Source organism: Oreochromis niloticus, linkage group LG19 (genome assembly GCF_001858045.2).
Source record: "Oreochromis niloticus isolate F11D_XX linkage group LG19, O_niloticus_UMD_NMBU, whole genome shotgun sequence".
NCBI lineage: Eukaryota > Metazoa > Chordata > Actinopteri > Cichliformes > Cichlidae > Oreochromis > Oreochromis niloticus.
In genome coordinates, this window is record NC_031983.2 from 24,777,227 (window position 1) to 24,797,900 (window position 20,674).

Sequence of the window (20,674 nt, forward strand, 5' to 3'; positions counted from 1 at the left end):
TACTTTTACTTGAAACAATTATGCACTGAAATAAAAATAATAAATTCACATAAAGTTTTGTTTCAGTGTTTCAAAATAAAGAACAGCTGTAGATCCTCACTAATGTCCTGAAAATACTACATATGTCACTATGTTTCAAAAACTGCTAAATGAGTTTTTGTTGATTAGCTGATCATTTACTAATCTTTTTATCCATTAATGTTGGAATTTAGTGTGGTAATGTGTCTTGATTGCTAAGTTGTTGTTTTTTTTAATTAATTAACTTAGTTAACTAAAACTGACTTTGCTGTCCAGATATTTTATTCATAACCAAGCATAAAATGAGCTGCTTCATTAAATAAAGTCACTTTAAGGTTGGCCAAATAGGCTCTGAAGTGAGAATCATAAAGTGACATTTTTAAAGCCGGCTACAGCAGATAAACTCTTGTATATTGATTTAACCAAGACTAAAAGGCTGCTTTTATTTCTGCGTCAATGTCCATTTGTCGGGCATCATATATTGTTTTGCTGTAGCCCTGTCGAGCTTGAGTAGACGGTTTCTTGGCTCTCTCTTAGTTCAAGCGAAAAAGCAAAGAAAAGGGTCACCGTAAGATGACTTGGAATAAATTTTAGCCTATTATTTTTGCGATCCAGAATCAGCCCTGGCTCTTTTTCTTGTTCCTCTTGTTGAAACAAGGAGTCTTCCTCGTGCAGCCCACCGAGCGTAGCCATCACTTCGAGGCACCTTGAGAACACGAGCCTGTCAATCTGTTAATTTCCTCTTATTTAAACCCTGAACTTATTAACTTCTCATTCTGTGTTGTTGCTCTGCGTCACCGAGCAGAGAAACCAACCAGACAATGGGTGTGATTGAGAGGCAAAATAGATGACATTATTGAATTTTAATCACATCTTTTCCTTCACCGTCGTCGAACACGGCAATTACCTGGCTACAAGTGTGTGTGTGTGTGTGTGTGTGTGTGTGTGTGTGAGTGTGTCTTTAGGAAGGAGTTGAAGCTCAAAGCCGACGACCGGCTCATCAGGTCCTCATGGCGGCTGAAAGAAGGTCGTAAGTGGCTATCAGTGCACCCGACCCTGTCTGGATGGATCCCTCCTGTCACAGCATGGCGAGCTCCTTCCATATGGAGAGGGGCCTAATTATCCCCCACCAATGACTGAATCAACATTTGATTATATCCTCCCCAAGGCTGCGCTGAAAGGCTCTATTCAAAGACCACGTTTATGTCTTTTCTCTCATAATCAAGAAAGGCTGTTATTTGCTAATGATAAGCCTAATTTCTTTTTTTAACACAACCACTGACGTGCTGTGCAGCAAAATGTCTGACATATCTGCTGCTTTATGCCCTTGAGGATACTGACTCCGATTTTAAAGGGGACCTATTATGCTTATCCATAATTTATGTCATATATTTATACAGCTACAACAGTGGATGCTCTTATTAAACATGGCCAAAGGTTCATATAATAAGATCAGCGTATATAGCTTGTTTTCAAACATTTTTTCTACATTTGGATCTGTAGGCTGTTGAAGTCGGGAGATATACCTAATATTGTTGCTCATCTCTGGCACACTGACCAGAAGGGGCAACCAGTCAGGGTAATAGTGGCTTAAAGGGAAAAGGAAGGAGGCCGAAACGGCTTGTTTCTGACGTAGACTGTATATAAAAGAAGTACTTAAAGTTGAATTGTTTTTGATGGCCAGCGGGGGGAGGGGGCTCCTCAAAAACCAAAACATCCATTTATATAGAAGCCGATGAACCCACAGTATCTCAGGGGTTTCAAATCTTGGTGGTCTACGGCCAAAATTCTTCAGAAATAGATGTAATAAAACATTTTTAATATTGGACCACTGGTTTTCATGATGTGCTACAAAAGTTTGTAATTACAACCAGAAATGACTAAAAAATGCATTTTGACCCTTAAATTGTTGGGATTTGACCTTCTTGGATTTGACCTTCTTTGTGTAATTTGTCTAAGTACAGACTAATGATTAACAAACTTCTGTGCGTCTGAAAGGAAAAGCATGTGAGCCGGTATAATAATATCTGCGTGGTGCCCATCTGACTTTAATCAGTATTGGAGCTCAGAGTCGTAGCTTACAGAAGGGGAGCCTGGAGAAAACTTTGAAACACGAAGCGATAGTGCCAACAATGCAATCACTGCGGTGACTGCAAACACATCTTTTATTAAATTCAGTACAGTTTTTTTATGAATTGATCTAAAGCTAAGCTAAACTGCTAATATAGAGCTTTATTAATATTTCTCCACAAGTGTCTTAATTTGTTACATAATAAAGAACAGATGAGAAGACATACGCTTGTAATTTATGATTAAAACTCAACTAATAGCCAATCAAGTCAGCTTTATTTAAATAACATATTAAAAACACAACAGATGTGAAAGTGCTGGGCAACATCTGCAATCAGTTGTTTTAATCATCTTATTTGGACTTGGCACATCAAAATCAATGAGTTTTCTGAACGTGGAAGATCAAGAAACCCATAAGTCCTTTGTTTTGACCGATTTCTTTGTGATCAACTCACCTCTGCGGTAATGCCTGAATGAGTTTTCAAACTTTGCCGACTCGAAGACAATAAAAATGTTTCTGTCAAAAAGCTCTCTAACTGTCAAACCTCGCGAACGCCTCTTTTAAAAGCTGCTGACGACAAAGCTGTGATTTTTAGATTTATTGTTTGTTTTTTTTTGGTGGGGGGTTTCTGTCTCACAGTCAGAGGAACCTGGCAGAAATCACAGAGTTGATCCACACGGCCTTCCTGGTGCATCGTGGGATTGTTAACCTGAAGGAGTGGACGGTCTCAGACGGCCCGCTGAAGGACATGCAGTTTGGGAACAAGATGGCTGTTCTGAGCGGCGACTTTCTGCTCGCCAATGCTTGCACGGGACTGGCCCAGCTCAACAACACTAAGGTATCCTGTCCATCACTAACACTTCTCCTGAGAAATATTTGACCTGACATGACTGATTTCAGGGGGAAGGGCTGTCTCAGTATGAGCCCTTCCAGGTCCCGAGAGCCTCACGCATCAGTGCCAGACTTTATACCAACGTCTTTTCTCTCAGTCATCTCCCTGTAGACATGAAATGTATTTAATAAAGATTATTTTGGTAGTTATGTTACTTCTTTTTCAAGGTGATGCAATCCTGATATTCATCTATTTGTACATCAAAGTGTTAATCTGCTCTAGTGTCATGTTTTTCATTTTGCCTGCTTACCCCTGCCAATTCCTTTCCTATAGTCCTTTACATCCTGTCCCAGGTGGTTAGGGCCACAAGATGATTAGAAAGCCTAGCTTCATTCCATACCTCTGAATCATCTCCTAATGTTGTTTTTGATTAACGTCAGCTTTATCAGTTGAAGAATCAAATAACCGACCAGTCTGTTGACTAAAGAAAATGGAAAAGGAAAAAATTCCTGAAGAAAAGCTTGATTTGTAGTCCTGTGTTGAACCTGGGCTGAAAAGCAGAGCAGATCATGTTGGACTTGGAGCTAATAAATATTAAAGAATATTCCCTTTTACTGAAGTGCTGGAGAGAGAGAAAAGACTCAAAATCAATTGAATCTAACCCAGATCGCTAGAGCAAAAAAAATGAGAGAAAAAAGCTTTCTGCTTTTGCTTTTCAGTAGACTGTTCACATGCCGTATTACTACCAAGTGGATCCATCACAGTCATGGTTGCGTTGCCAAAATGCGAAGCTATATTTCTATATTTCACTTCAAGCTACAGCACAAGTTGCGACATAGGACATATGTCTAAGGATTTCAAGCATTTAAATCAACAACTGTTCATTTAGATTTTTTGTGTGCACACATGTGCTTAGTGCAATGAACCTTATATTTTTAAATATCAGAGCTTTGCAACTGTGAGATGAAATGTGTTCATTGTGTTTGTTTGACGTGACACAAACGATAATCGTAAAGACAGTGGTTTACCCATAGGGCACCTTTTAGTTAAATCAGGGCTGTCAAATTTATTTTAGTTCAGGGCCTGCAGACTTCTTCAGATTTTCCTCTTTTGTTTTAGTGTAAAGTACAAGTTCCATGTGAAATGTTCACATTTAATAAACTTCTTTTTATTTGCAAAACATGAAGAGCAGCCAGAGCTGTCTCAGGAGAGTGAAGTGCAATTTGAACAATATACAGGGTGCACATAAGTGGTCCGCAGGTGCGCATTCGCTGTCAAAATAAAAGATGCGCACCAGATAAAAAGTTGCAGCGCGCGTTTGCGTACATATAAAAGGCACTGTTTTTGTCTGCTAGAGTGGGATTTTCACGGCATATTCTGCACCACATCTCTGTGCGTTCATCATTTGTTTGAAGCCAGCTCACCTCCTGCAACCACTTTTCCGAGAATACGCGCTTCTTTTGCGGTTCGGACTCCTTCTGACATTTCTTTGGAGGTGGAGGAACACCAAAGTAATTGCTCAAAGGAGCTTGCTTCTTCGACATCTTTAAGAGTTCTAAACAAATGTGTGTCCTCCTCCAGAAAATCTTATGTATGCAAACGCGTGTTGCAACTTCTTATCTGGTGCATCTTTTATTTTGACAGCGCATGCGCACCTGCGGACCACTTATGTGCACCCCTGATAATATGCAGTTTTTTTGAGTCAGTCCAGTTACACAAAAAAATGTCATAAATCAAAGAAATGCACTGGCATTGGTTCTTGGCTTAACCACGTCACTTGTGTGCAATGTGGCAGACTATAGGTGATGTCTTTCAGTCATTCTCGTGATGATGCAAAGTATTGGAAAAACTTCCACATTTTTTTTCCTCCGTCTCTGTGATTTTCAGCGCTGCAAACCATGCAGACCCAGACTGGATCCTTTGGCAGGCCGTTTTTGGCCATATGTTTGACACCCTGGGGTTAAATGGTTGTAGAAAACCAAAGCTTTGGTTCAAACTTGGTGGGATAGTGAGGTTCTTCATGGAGAAAAAAAGAGCTTTTTTGTCATTTTGAAGATCTAAAACAGAATTAAATTACTTAATTGTCTTTCCCTTACGCATCCTTCAACCTTCCAACAAATTTCAAGAAATTCATCTCAGTAGTTTTATGCAGGCTAAGAAAGCAGGAGTGCACTCCAACAGCCTAAGTGGAGGAATAACTTCTATTACAACTAGAACTTGGCTAATAGTAACACTTTCTCATAGCTTTGTTTTAGTGAGTAGACACTGCTTGGCAAGCATGGCAAGTTTTGAAATTTAAGGATGTGTGGTGTAGGTGAGGCCTGATCTTTTCCTGGTTCCTAGATTCTCAGCAGGTGGTCCCTTTTCTTGACAATTCAGCTGTCATTCTAATAACTTAATATGTTTCACACGGTAATCATCTGGCCACCTGGAGGGGGGCTTTCATCCTCAAACTCCTTCAAACATGGGTCTTCCTAGCAGCATATTTGAGGTGCAAGTGTCAGTCTTTGCTACATGCTGGATAATGAGGTTATCAAGCATATAAACTAGTTATAGTTTTCATCTTTTGACGTTGGTGTGGGAGCAGCCTTGTAAGAGCATCTGAGATCATATCTGCTGCGTAGCCTGGTAACCCCTCGTTGACAGATGCTGTCACCACGCTGCTGCCTCAGAATGCGGTTGCCTGAGTGGATCAAAATAACCATCTCCCCCTCCCGTGCCATCAACCGGACCAGCCCTTATCGCCTTCCCTGTTGCTTCTTTTTCAGCACACACAGGCATATGTTGTAGGTTCCCAGTAGTGCTTGTTGTATAAGAAACACAGAGGGAGTTATAAACCAACATTTCCTTGATCAGTTATAGATAATTCTAAAGGTGTGGTGCTTCCTTAATAGTGCTAATTGGCTCTGTAACAATACTAAGAGATAATAGCCACTCTGTGGCTAAGCTACAAATTACAGTAATGGAACTGATATTGTTGTTTCCCTGGAAGATGAAGAAAAACACAGTGAAAATGAAATGATGGCAGATCTGCTGATGACTCAAACTAACGATGATTTAATCACATTAAGCGTGCATTCAAGCCAAGCACATTGGCATTGATTAAAGTGAACGCTTACAGCACATTTTCCTTTAGCATTGTTCATTTTCAAGGTGAGAACAATGCCATTCATACTCAGCTAGTACTAAATTACCACAGAGCAATGCTGGAGAGTATTAACCTTTTTTTTTTCTTTGTCCCAAACAAGCCTGCAATCTGAAGCAACCACAGGAAGCATCCCCCGTAGTGGAAGTTTTTAGAGGTAATAAGGAGATGGACATCTGATAGCTCACAGTTACTCATGTTTGAAAAGGTTAGCAAAACAAAATGAACCAAGGGGAAACCACACCACAGCATGCACTGATGCTCATATTTTCCACCTTTTTCTCTGGTTGGAACACAGGGGAAATGAGATTATTGTAAACAGCAGAGATGAGTCCATAATGCTGAGCTGAAGGTACAGAAATGTGGTTTCGTTTGGGCTGAATTTTGGTGTTGAGCTCTGCTCTGTTTAATTTATTGAAAAAGCAAAACACAGTTAATTTCTTTGACTGTAATTTTTACCTGAAGAAATTTTTAGATCCTTAATCTGATGTTTTTATATCAGATTGTTGTTGTTTTTTTACTTTTATACATATACATCGTTTTATGCATTTATTTGAGTGGTTTCTACCACTCAAATGACTTGAAGTCCACCTAATTATACTTAATTAAATCAGCACTGGTGAAAAAGAAAAATCTGTGTTATCTGTGTATTTTTTTTAATGATTTTTGCCGCTCCATGTGCATAATTCTTATGGGCAGAATTTCAAATGTAGCCAAGTGTAGAAAGTTTAAACTTTGACCTCAGAATCGTGCTCTTGCTCATTTTTGCGGATGATGTGGTTCTGTTGCCCTCACCATGTGACGACTTCCAGCTCATACTTTGCTGATTTGCACCTGAGAGTGAAGCAGCAGGAATAAGAATTAGCACCTCCAAACGGACGAAGAGTGCAAAGCACACTCCAGGTCAGGGACGAGTTGCATAGTGACCTAAAGAGCATGATTACAGATGAGCTTCTTCTGAAGGATTGTTGGACTCTCCCTTAGCGATAGGGGGAGGAGCTAAGTCATTCCTGAGTGACTGCTACTCCTCCACATGGTTCAGGAATCTGACTGGGATACCTCCTGGAGGCCTCCTTGGTAAAGTGTTCTGGGTTTTCCTACTTGGTGGAGGCCATTAGATCTCACAGCTGGCTTGGGCACACATCACTGTCTCTTCAGATGGGCTGAAGGACGTGGCTAGGGAGAGGTGGTCTGGTCTTTCCTGCTAATGTGTTCCACAATATATCACTTATTATTATTATTATTATTAGTGTCATTATTATTATTGTTATTATTATCATTATTATTATTATTGTGTTATTATTATTAAATATTACTTTTGCAAAATTGGTCTTTAAATATGTTTACAATTACTTTTGTGTCAAGAGTCTCTAGAATTAAAAAATAGTAATTTAATATCATAATAAATAAAACGAGAAGCCGACTCAGTTCATTGGGTTGAGCAGGTGACCCACATGCTGTAAGGCTTTAGCAGAGGCCCAAGTTTGAATCCATCCAACACTCACACCGGGGTCAGCCTGAAGCACAAAAAGCCCCCAAAATACTTTAAAAAGACATAAAACATGAATAAAATACTAAAACTAAAACTAATCCCTCAAATTTTATTAACAAAAATAAAATGTTTGGCACAGGCCTGTAGAGGCATTACTTAAAATGATGCCTGTTATATTTGGATGTGCAGTAGCTGTTGCACAAAGCCATCATCTGTCTCGTTAGCATTGATGTTTCCAGAGCAGAGCTACAGCTTTAAAACAAACTAAATTTGGACTTGTTCTTACAGCATTTGTTGCACAAATTATTCTGTTGTCAGGAAAAACACCTGTTAGCCTCGAGTAACATGTTATCTTTGCCTCACTTGCTTTGCTGTCGCTGTGTGTGAGGAGCTGCCTGAGTCTGAGGGGACGAGAGCACAAGAAATGAAGCTAAATGAATCTCATTCTTTAAATCCGAAACAGCTCCTTTTATTTGTCGCAAGTTACTCTGGAGCATCGCTGGCCTCTTCTCTTCCTCCTCCATCTTTTCTTGACTGGAGCACCGAGGCCCTCCCCCCCTTTACAACATTACCCATTTAGCATACCCAGCATACCATTTGGTTGTGTAATTCCATGAATGTGGATTTACTCTGTTGATTAGTGTCAGCTGTGCATTATTAGTTGTTGTATTATAATATAAATGATTCGTATGTGTTGAACTGTGAGTTAGAAGGATGCACAGTAACTGCAAGTCCACTTTTAATAGGTTCATCAGCACTGCTTGTCGTGAACAGTATAATACATTAAATCCTAACGGAAAACTGCAGCAGGTGCTGTCAGTTCATATACAGCAGCTGAAACATTCATGTCACGTATGTAAATCTGACTATACGCTTTAGAACTAATCTGCCTGGCCACTCTGTGAGTGCAATTAACCAGACAGCAAGCTATGGTGTTTTCAGATAACTGCACTAAAATGCTCAAAAAGGCACAAATGCAGCGAACGTTGTTGAGTAATTAAGCTCGGTGACTTGAATTAGTGGAGGTAAAGCCTAGCAGATAGCTAAGGTGCCAACCTGTCACTTAAAGTAACCTCAACACCCAATATTGCAAACATTAAGCACTGATACAGTTTAAATGGATGAATTATGAAATAGATTTGTTATGAAAGTGTAAGTTAGCTGAAACTGTTTTATGGTTGTTGCAGGTTTTAATCATGTCTATTTCTGCTGCGAAGCGCTCAGTTTGACATGGGAGTCTGTGTGCATTGACTCCCTTTTGGAGCCAGCCCCAAGAGGACATTTGAGGAACTGCAGTTTTTGGAATTGCAAAAAAAACAAAAAAAACAGTTTGGAGCTTTTGTACAGCAGAGAGTGTCGTATTTCTAGAAAATGGCATGAGAATTACCACTATAACATTTTCATTTTTGCATATATTTTTCCTTTTTTGTGTAGTTTTTGTAAAGAGGTACCTCTTAATCCTGTATCCTGTTTGTTTAACCTGAAAGAAAAAAATCTACAAATATGTTGTTGCATTTTCAAAGTGATAATTACTTCAAGGCTAATGCAGTGAAGGCTATAAGACATTTTGCTTTTCACCGTTAAAACCTGTTAACAGCCTGATATTTACAGCCCTTTAACAGCTAAACTGTGCAGTTGAGTCTGTTGTTAAATATTGACGGTGCAGGGTAACAGATGAGTATTTCCTGTAGCTTTTAAAGTTTTTCTCATAAACCAGGCTTTTTTTTTTTTCTTTTAAGGCACTGAGAGCGATGGAGATTATATGTCGTGGCCTTGAGAGAAAACCTATGCCGCTACTTGTATAAACTGTAAAATAATCTTCCCGTGGAGCTCCGGTTTCTTCCCCCTCGCAGACCTGTCGGCAAAACACGATCTGGCTAGATTTGGGAATGGAGTAAGGGGGAGGCAGGGGGAGAGATGATCTGATACTTTCCAAAAAAAGACCCCCACTGGCCCCCACTTCCCAACGCAGGCCAGGCAGAGACACCACATCTGGTAATACTGTAGGCACATTGTCCTTCCAGGTCTGTGGGCGAAGCTCAGGTTTCCTCAATATTTTCCCCTAGTGGATTCAGTTACCCAAAGGACATTGCGAGGCTGACGGAGCAGCCAGCGTCACCAGACTTTTCTGATGAACCAAGGATGTCTGGGATGAGCTGAAGGAGCTCTAAATTTAACCTCATTCATCTGAACTGTAACAGGCGTGGCCCCGTCTCCACTGTCCACGCTGTTCTGTGGCTGTGAATGAAGGACGGAGACATTGTCTGCGATTTTTTTTTTTCTTTTACTCATTCAATAGATCCAGACATAAACAACCACTTTAAAAGATACAGCCTCTTATCTGGTGGTTGATGAGAGGCTGGTAGGGTTTCTGTAAGCTAAAATGTAGGCATGCATGCCCCCTGTAAGGGGAAATGGGCAACTGCACTCTTAAACAAACAAAACACACACATAAGGCCCATTTTAGCTTCATCTTTAAGTTTTGTCTTTGTTGTAATTTTTTAAAATTGTATACAAAGCATATTTAATGGCTCCCTGATTGCAGATGTAGTGGTTATTTAGACTTAAGGCTCATTTTCCTTTTTCATTTGACTCACAATATTTTTGCAGAATCCTAACCTTGTATACTAATGAGGCAAACCCAGAGGTACAAAGTGTAAGAAATCTTTGAATAATGAGGGAATCTGAGAAAAGAGAACCCAGAGGTCAGATCATCACTCCCAAAACCTTGTTAACCCCTCTGCTCTCTGGACACCACCTTATTTTGTCTCACCATCTGCCTTTTAGCTCCATTTCAGCCCCTCAGACCAGACAGTCACCCGAGCCGGCTCTCTCAAACCGGACTCCTCTATAAATACAAAGTATAATGAACGAAGGCGAGCCTGGATGTGCTTCATGAAATCGCCAGGAGCTCCCCTACGGAGCGAAAATGAGCGGCCGAGTTGCAGTTCACCTGGCTTCCAGCACATCTCACCTCCGATTAATTCTCCAAACCAGCTGTTCAGATACTGTTTCCTCGCTCTTCAGTCAAAGGGGAGGGTGTGTGGGGGGGATTGTGGTTTTTAATTACAAATGTCACAGATGAACCGAATAGCATGTCGGTTGTGATCAGCCTCATTTACATCGACATTTTAGGAGCTTAATCAGCGCTGGTAGCCTTAGTGATTTATGAGGAGGGAGAGGCTAAGTGCAGTACCTGACCTGGGGACACTTGAAGAGGTCGAGTAGCTGCACATGTTGACCGCTGTGCAAATCAAACCTGTAATCTCTGGCTCAGATATGCACCTTTTGGCACCTTTTGCTTTTTGCGTAGCCTTCTCTCAGGAGGCTTCATGAGGTCGTCACCTGAAGCTTTGCTAACAGACTGGAAGGAGTTCCCATGTATGCTGAGGACTTGTTGGCTGCTTTTCCCTCACTGTGTGATCCAGCTCATCCCTAATCAACTCAGCTGGATTTAAGTTTGGTGATTGTGGGGGACCAGTAAACTGATGCAGCACTCTGCTTCTTGGTGAGATGGCCTTTACAACGGCTCACGGTTTATTTGAGGTCATCCCACTCAGTACAAAGAAGGTCATCACTGCTCCTGGTTCAGGCTTCACTGTTGGGACCAGGCATGCAGATACCTGTGCGTCCTAGCTTTGGTTTCAAAGTTGAATTTCTTGTGCTTTTCTTCTCGGTCATCAAAAGTCTTTTTTGCAAATTTTAACTGGCTTTCTGATGAAATTCTTTGAAAGTCTTTCTTTTAAGTGATTTATTGTTGAATTTAATTCCTGTTTTGATACAGTTATTATATTTTGGAGTCAATGATATCAAGTAAAATGATCGTGAATACGAAACTTTGAGGTCCTAATCTGAAACAAACATCTTAAACGTGTTTTTATTTTATTTTGTCTTTGACAGGTCGTTGAATTGATCTCCAGTGCCATTGGTGATTTGGTTCAAGGAATCTATTATGAGAATTCCCATAATACAGAGGTAAAACATCTTTTCTTCCCATACAATGCATGTTTATCTGTCTTCTCTGGACCTTAAAATAGTCCAACGCCTTACTCAAATTAAATTTGGTTGATCTCCTGTTCAAGGTAATCTTCTCTATATCTACAAAGAGCTTCCAGCACATCTGCAGTTTTTAGGTCTCTCAGTGGAAGCGTCATTCTGGTCATACTGTGCGCGCTGCAATTTCACAACAGAAATTGCAAAGTGTAGAAACTTGCATGTGCTATTTCAGTCTAGTGATGAGAGATGGGTCTCCAGCTATGATGACTGAGCAGTTTTCTGCTGAAGAGACCTCGGTTCACAAGGCTAAAATGGACTGTACTTAGAGGTGCTTTTTTCTCACTTTGAGCACTCCTCACACATAAACAGGTTTGGTTTTTTTGTCTATGCATGGCATAAACACACGCTGATGAATGCATCTTGCCTATACTTCGGCAAGCAGACTGGGTGAACCAGGAATCTTCCGATTAATAGCCAACCTGCTCTATTTTCAGACCACCCGGTATTCCCGGGTGGTCTCCCATCCAAGTCCTATCCAGGGACAACCCTGCTTAGCTTCTGAGATCAGATGAGAAGGATGTATGGCTGTAAGCACTGACAAGGTGAACCTCTCTGTGCTGTAACATCCTAAGCTGAGAGAACATTCAGTTCATTACATCATGGTGTAGTAGCACTGAGCTCACTGACACCTTTTTTTGACCACACCTGCCCTCCTCGCTTTACATCACTGTGATTTCATCTGCTTCCCAAATGTAAAGATCAAGTTGAAGAATTCTGACACATTGAAGGAGGTGTAATGCTGAGACAAAGGCACAAGTACATGAAACAACGTACACTGACAGACTAGGAATGGTCCAGAGATATATGAGAAGGCCATTCAACAGCGGGAGAACTGCTTTCGTATACCATTTCAATCATTTATGCCAATTTAAACGTGGTTAAAGTTTAAAATAGAGGAGATATCCTTGCTATCCTCATCTTGGCCACACAGCTCCATCTGTGAGCACAGAAGTCCCACCTACCTGCTGTTCAAGCCTTCTGGTTACAATGGGCAGCCAATCAGAAGAAAGTTGGCTTTAAAGTGAAGATGACCTGAGCTGAAGAGCTAAAACTGTTTATTTCAGACAGAGGATGAACTGAGGGGCAGCATTAAGGCCCAGCGAAAGATGAATAAGGTCAGAATCTGAACTGTGAATCAGGCAAAGCTCTTCTAGTAGACCTCACTACGTGAAACCATGCCTGTGTAAACCATAAAGCTCCACTTTAAATGTTTTTAAAGTCCGTTTTTATGTTACTGGCACATTATTAGGACTATGCTGAGCAGAGGACATCAAGCTCATAATGTATGTGCAACTACCTTTATTAATAAGCAGTAATTATGAGGTTATTGAGCAGAAAAGTCTCAGTTGAAGTAGAGCATGGTCAGGTTTTGTAATTACTCAAAAAACAGTTGATATACTACTAATAAAGAGGTTAATTGGCAACTTGTTTATGGTGAACATAAACAATCCATTGGCTGGGGCCTTTCTGAGTGGAGTTTGCATGTTCTCCATGTGCCTGAGTGGGTTCTCATGACATACCCACATTTCCAGCCAGAGTCCAAAGACATGCACAAGGTTATAATTGGCCATTCTGTCATTATGTGAATGGTGTTTCTCGATGATATAGTGGCAAACTGTCCAGGGTATGCCCCACCTTTGGCCTTTTAACAGCCAGGATAGGTTCCCTCCACCAATACAATGCCTGCTACAGCTTTAGTGCCTGGCTGCTTCATAGACGTGAGCTTTTTAGGAACAAAGAAAAACTTCACATAGCCTCTTTTGAAATATCTGAATCATCCGTAGAAAAAATTTGGGTATAACGTCAGAAAATCAGAAAGTACTGAGAAGCAGAGAAAAATGCTTTAGGTTATGGACTTCATATAGTAACACCAGCATTCTTATTTTAAGAAATATACTATTGCAAAAACAAGCTTACTCAAATTCAGTTAAAAGCTTCAAGAAACCAAAAATAATATGTTTGGCTGCCTTTAGATTAAATAGTTAACACCTACTGTGAGCAGCATAGAAAGGTTAGTAATGCTTCTGTGTGAAAGTGGCCAACAATAACTATAATGACAATAAAAGACATCCTGATAAAGACTCATAAGTAACTAATAAGCAGCTTTCTTTACTTAAATAGTCCACAGTAATCACAGGTACCAGTGAGCAACAATTTTCTTTAGCTCATCTAAATCTGTAGGTTATGTGCTGAGTTTATAACTAGTTAATTTGAGGTAGTTTAAAAAAACATCTCCAACTCTGACACAATTTACTTATTACTTTTATATATTTCAGGAAATCTCATACATGTAATTGATGTGTTTCAATGGATTTTTATTCTCTATTTTCCAGACATTTAGATTTTTTTAATAGTTTCTAATAATAACAACCTGGTTCCATTTGTATATATTTCTTATGATTTACTTAAATTTGCAAATTAAAAAAGCAAACTCTCAGTTGTTTTTTCTGCTGTTGCTGTTTTCTTCTTCCTTTAAAATGACTGAGGAACTTGTGGAAAATAACTGTGTGCTGCTACTCGCTGAGGCCCCACCAATTACACACTGAGAAATAAAGTCAAAGAGCAAGGAAGGCTTGTTTTGATGGAGGAGCAGCGAGGTGCTCTGTGGGAACTTTGAAGTCGTCTAGTAAAAGCGGAGGAAGCTCAGGCCCGCTCTCACATGCTGTTTGCCTCTGTTTGCTCTGCAGGAGAACGGCCTCACCGACGGCGTCGACGTGGCGGCGTGGGAGGAGCAGACGTTCCTGTCTCATGGGGCGCTGCTAGCCAAGAGCTGTCAAGCTGCGATGGAGCTCGCCAAACACGACAAAGAGTCCCAAAGACTGGCCTACAAGTACGGCAAACACCTGTCGCTGGGCCACAAGGTGAGGCGAATCCAGCAAGTAACATATACAAAAAAGGTGGTTGTCTGAGCAATAAATCTATAATGGTTGATCAGCATATCATCACGCGGGACACCCAACTGGATTTCAAGGGATTAGATACAAGAAGAACAAAATCTTTTGATAATTTGAAAAGAGATGTAATAACCGCCTGACCGTCTCAGAAAAATCCAAGAGAAAGATAGTTATGCGTAATTTAGTTGCTCCTGTCATTAGTTTCCTTGAAAACAGGAAAAAAATATTGTAATTCCTGGGATTTTTGTCTCTATGAATATGGATGGTTCAGGAGCATAGTCCCGGTCCTTCATAATTTAGCAGCTTAAGGATGTCAGTTTGAAGTTTTCAGGCATGAGGTCTAGACTTCGAGTGGGCTGTTGCAGCAGCTTGATTCTTTTCTTTTTCAGCCATGCTATGTGTTGATCACTGTCCTGGTGCATGACCCAATTTCAGCCAAACTTTAACTGTCGGGCAGACGGACTCATTCTAGAATATGCTGATATACAGAGGAGTTTGTGGTTGACTGGATGACTGCAAGGCACCCATGTCCTGTGGCTGCAAACTAAGCCCAAGTCGTCACACCTCCACCGCTGTGCTGATATGCTGTGTTTGGTTTATGCCAAATGTGGAGCTGTGCATGTTGTTCAGACATTGTTCAAGAAGTCTTGCGCTTTGTTCAGATGTAACATTGCAAACCTAAGCCGTGCAGCCGTGTTCTTTTTAGAGACAATAGGCGACATCGATTGTTGCATTTTGTTATGTGCCGTGAAAAAAAATAGTGTTATGTCAGTACTTAAATTAAAAATGTGGAGGTTTTCTGGCGGTATTAAATTAGTCTTTGGTCTTTTTTTATGCCAAAGTTTTGGACCTCCTGACTGACATACTTTCTGTGATCAAGTTAATTCAAAGTAAAGAAAAAAATCTGGCTTCCATTCTCCATGTAACAGTAATGTCTGACTTCTTTCTCTCATCCTCGGGATGAATAATTGCCCTTCTTTTCAAAAGTGTTTTTATGTCTATTTATCAAATGCTTCACACTGTAGCTGAATTGATACATAAAAGCGTGACGTTAAAGGGAGCAGAGTGATTTATCGGCACTACAAAAAGTGCAAGTGAAACATAGGAAACATTAGACTTAAGTGCCTGTCTGTCTTATTATTCTTGTATCAGAGAGGGGCATAAAAATGTGGAAACAGGAAGAAGGTTGAGTTGTTATGTGCTAGAATGTCATTAAGATGTAAATAATGCAGCTGCTCAGTTATTTTTTCCAAGGTTCAGAGATTTTCAGCTGAATATTATTGGCGCTGGTGTAGAAGTCATTCATAATGATCCCACTCTCATTGCTGCTTTAGTGCGTCCTCTCCTGCTGGGGCTCCCTGTAGCTGCCTGCCTGCAGGCCTCAGTGGCTACAGGGAATCTCAGCATGGGAGGAACCAAAAATGAGGTCTTTGAAGGAGAACCATCCTCATCAGGCTAGCTGTGTCTGTTCATTAACAGGGTCAGCTCAGAGTGTAGGCAGGCAAATGCAACCTTGACTGTTTTCACCACTGACTTGGTTTAATTGATAAGCTGAAAGTTACAAAGTAGAAGCTCCGCATTGACGAATGTTCTCTGCCTTTCTGCAGCTGAACTCTGACCTGCAGCCGTTTGTGAAGAGCAGAGCAGGAGAGCCGCTGTCATTTAGTCTGAGCGCCGCCCCGGTCGTTTTCCACCGTCAAATTATCGGCCGGGAGACGTGGCATCATCAGCTACAGCAGGTACGTTAAGGATGACACCAGGGCAGCAGCTGGATTCACTGCCTTTATGTTTCTAGCAGGAGTATCAGTTTGCATCAGATCTGAAAGAGCTGCGTGCAACCACTTGAAAAGTTGAATGAATCTTACTTTATAATATAATTCACAGTATCTGTTACTGTGATGAGTGAAGAAGATCAAAATGAGGTCTAAAACAAAGGTGAGAGAGAAAGCTGTTAAATTTCTCACTACTGCTGAAACAAAACTCACCTGATCTCAGTTCGACTGACCTGCCCTCCATTCACAAATTAACAAATTCAGTCGCTGAGTCCAGAAAAAGTTTTGGGGATGTGTTTTGGTAAAGCCGTCTTATCAAATAGGATCTGATGGTTGGTCAGAATAGTGTTTACCCCACCCCTGCTCCACTGTGATTGGACGGCCTGGCCAAAAGAGGGTTTGCAACCAGAGAAGCAGACCCCCAGCATCTCCACACACTGCTGCTGTTTTGAGCATAATTTAAAAACACTGTGCTTCTAGTGCTTCTGCAGGCCTCAGGTAAAAAATAACTTCCCCTACAGGCAGGGAACAATAGCAGTGAGGCTGGCAGAGCATCATCGGGAAAGTGAAGACTTCAGGGTCGTTCCTTATTGAAAAAGTTTTGTCCTGACCCCCTCTGAATCAGTGGAAGTAGTTTTTATTGTAGTACATACTGCAACAACTACTCCAGGTGTCACTTTTTCACTATTCAGCTTCAGTTGTTGTTGCTTCTGACTTGCTTGCTTGTTTTTTTTAAATGAAGAATTTGACTCTTTGCTTTTGTTTTCTGCATTTATTTTGTATTTGTTATTGTGTAAATTGTAACAATGAAGAAGCATGAGTTCAGTCCCTCTGTATGTGACTATTGGAGCTGTAGGTGGGGAAATAGGCAGTGAAATATTCCCTGTGCCTCGGAGAAATTTCAAAAGCTTACTCTTAGAAGCCAGAGATACATGCCTGCTTTATCTCTTTTTCTTTTATTCTTCAAGGCAAAAACTTTGAGAAACCAGCTGGATTACTCAAAGGTAAGCACACAGCTTTACGAATGCCTTTATCCAGAATCTGCCCGCTCTGCGAGATATGAACTCTTAATGTTATTTCACAATGTGACACAAAGTTCAGTTTTATTCTGTTGCCTTTGAGTTGCACTTTTCTTACAGGTTGTTAGATGGCCACAATTTTCCTTTGCCGTATTTCACAGTTTTTACCTCCTTACTGTCTGCCCTCAAAGACGGCAAAGAGAAACAGGATGTCTTTTCACTGTAACTTATATCAAAGTTGGGAAACAAGCTTTCCAAAGTCAATGTGTGAGGCATAGAAGGGGACCGATAGGGGTGCAAAAAGAGACCGAAGCTACAGAGGAGGGGGGTCCGATGGTGTTGGAAGAGGGGAGGAGGGGGGTGTTATCTGGTCTCGCCTGAAACCAGAGCAGGAAGGATTAGTTACCGAGGCCTATTTGCGGAGGAGACACCGAGACTCTGAGACAGTGGCATTGTGAGAGAATCTCCTTCACCAGGGCTGCTGAAAAGGGGAGAGAAGTTTGAGGGGAAGGAGAGGTGAGGAGACACAAGGAGGGAAACTAAGAGCAGCACACGGGGGTGAGAAAACGTCAAAGTCTGAATTCAGCACAAAGTTAGGAACCTGTAATAGCTAAAACCAGCATGAATTAACTGAAAAATGACAAGCAGAGTTTTGTGTTGACTGTTAGTCTTTTGTTCCCCAATAGCTCTACAAACCCTGCACACACAAAATCACTCTGAAGTGTTATTTGCAGGCACTTATGTTTTGGTTTTAATCATCTAAGAAAATCTGAGTACAGAAAAGAAGTGAGGATGACTCACTGTAGCCTGAGGAGCCGCTTCAGCTACTCACGAGGTGTGCTCACCATTCAACGCACAGTTTATTGTGACCTTCAGTAAGCATGGTCAGGTTTTAATCAGTGGATTATATAAAGAGAAATGTCTGTTTTTTTATAACTTGTCATTGCTGTGTAGCTGTTAGATGGTGAGCCTGCAGTTTATGGCTTGTGATTGGCTGAATAGTGATGATGAGCAGCAAGGGAGGAAGATATGGAGAGTTAAACATGCCTGCTAAATTGATCGAGATTTATTATGTTGTTAAATCTTGACCAGATTAAAAAAAAACATTAAGCAGAAACTTTTCCAAGTATTTGAATGTTTCTCAGTGTCTGGGCTGTGGGTCTTGCCATTTAGCAGCCATCTTGGTAACGCCTCTGGACAGTTATTTTGTGTTGCTAAGAGCAATTGTAATGTCTTTGGCATTACACAGTTATGTGCCACAGACTTACCAGGAGCTGAAAAGTATAGGAAAGGAGACTGGAAGATGGGCGCCTGGCTCATAATCAGTGGAAAGTTGCAGCAGTGATCAGGAGGCACAGAGCGAGCCATGATATCGTGGACAGGTGCTTCAGGAGCTGCTCAGGGTTTCTCATTGGCTTTTAATTTAATTACACGGGGGTAACTCACCGTTTCATACTAAATCTTGACAAAGTGGCATTTTCAGATGAAAAACTAACTCCATCATTTATTAAATGATGTTTAATATATTCAGTGTACATTACTTTGGAAAAATGAATTAACTTGATCATATTTTATTGAATTATGTCAGCTATCATGCTCACTTGTCCTGTATAATTTTTTCTCACATGCTGCATGTGAATATTGATGAGATCAGGAGAGACTCAAGGCGGCAAAGACAGACAAATCATGTTCGGAGCATGAAGAAAGAACAGGATGTGGAACCAAACGTAACGCGCAAACAGAGGAGGGAGGGAGGAAACGTTAAAAACTAATGCAGAATTAAACAAGGTTAGCAGAGAAGATGGCGTGAAATGTTCCAGGAAATATAGTCTTTTCTAAATTTAAGAAATAAATGATAATAAAGAACTGCAGGTGTCGAACTCAGCATCACCCTGGCTGGTGATTTAGAGAAGAAAGGCCTACGGGGCTTTCCACCTCCAGAATTCATGAGGTAAAACGCCTCCAGCAAAAAGATGTCCCAACACAGCAGCAGTAAAGCACAGGGAGGTGCACAAATTCACTCAGTCTGTGTACTTAAAGCTGTTGTTGGAGTTGATTTGATTTGATGGCCTCTGCTTCCTCATGTGTGAAATGTGTACGTTGTGTAAGGTGCATGAGGTGCTCTCTGGGATATAGGAGCAGAAATCAATGTGAAAAAAAACTCCAACAATCCACGACTTTGTGATGGACAGTCTTCACGGAAATCCTTTGTTCAGTTCATTACCTGGCGTGCAGAAAAACCGGTGCCTTCATTAGTAAAGTGGAAAGACAGAAGTGCTGTGAGCTACGTAATTAGCACTGGCAGAGAAACACGATTCAGGGCATTTCCTTTCTTATTGTTAAATGCCAAATTTTTAAAGCCTAACTCACAGTGATGAGTCTGAAAATTTCCTCTTGTAGTTAATTTTGGGAAGCTGCCTTCAGTGGTACCACTGGCAGCACAGACGTGACTGTAATTGGGGTTTTTTGGGGAGGGGTTATTAAAAGGCATCTTTCCTCCCGTTTTTACCCCTCGGGCCCGCTTTAACAGCGAGCTAACTTTCGCTGCCTCTTAACAGTTTATTGTGTTGACAGCTGGAAAGTAACGAGAGTGACACAAACATGACAAACTAATGTGTGTTTTCATCCGTCTGCAGCTTTTGGCAGCGGTTAAGTCGGAGAAAGGCGTGAGCACGGCGATGGACTTGTGCTGTTACCATGGCAACAAGGCTCTGGAGGCCATCCAGGCTTTCCCCTCCTCCGAGGCTCGATCCGCCTTGGAGAACATCGCCTCTGCCGTCACCAAATTTTGACCTGGACACACACACACTCCTGTACAGCCTGGAGGGGTCTTTGTCTGCAGAGGCCAAAGGACGAGAACAGATGAACTTTGTTTTACTCGATCCAGATGCTGAGAAACTGTTCTGCTCTGTGGTCATCATTAAATAAAAAAGTTTTTTAAAAAAAAACCCCACATTACTTCAGCATCATGTCATGCGTTTTGTTTCCTCTCATGCCTGGAGAAAATAATCACACCAGGCTGCTGCAGTTTCAAACCTGGCAGTTATTGTTGCTTTGCTTATCAGCGAAGGCACATCCCAGGCAGAACGTAATTTAAGATGTTTTGAAGAATTGTTATTGTCATCTGGAAAATGTACCATGAACAGGAAATGATACACCGAGCGGCACTTATTTTTCAAAAATTACTTTTAAGAATAGCTTCCTCCTGGTTGCCGCTGCACGGCACAGATGATGCTGAAATCATAGCTGCTGGATTTAGTGGGTGTTTGCCAAGTTGAAAAGCGGCACCAAACTGGTTGTAAAAATGTCTCAAAGTCATGTTCTACCTGGTGTGTACCACTGCTGATAAGCACAGCTGCAAAAAAAATGTATTTT

The 20,674-nt window shown here is 41.0% G+C and overlaps 1 protein-coding gene across 1 annotated transcript in view; it reads left to right on the forward strand.

Annotated features, from left to right (window-relative positions):
- pdss2 (prenyl (decaprenyl) diphosphate synthase, subunit 2) overlaps positions 1-20,247 on the forward strand; it is a 32,792-nt gene extending 12,545 nt beyond the window's left edge. Inside the window, exons 3-8 of the mRNA XM_003445442.5 lie at positions 2,729-2,927; positions 11,459-11,533; positions 14,302-14,475; positions 16,116-16,247; positions 17,249-17,284; positions 19,936-20,247. Of these exons, the coding sequence (XP_003445490.1) occupies positions 2,729-2,927; positions 11,459-11,533; positions 14,302-14,475; positions 16,116-16,247; positions 17,249-17,284; positions 19,936-20,091 (772 nt within the window). The 3' untranslated portion in view covers positions 20,092-20,247. The remainder of the gene's footprint in view (positions 1-2,728; positions 2,928-11,458; positions 11,534-14,301; positions 14,476-16,115; positions 16,248-17,248; positions 17,285-19,935) is intronic.
- Positions 20,248-20,674: the final 427 nt, after the last annotated feature.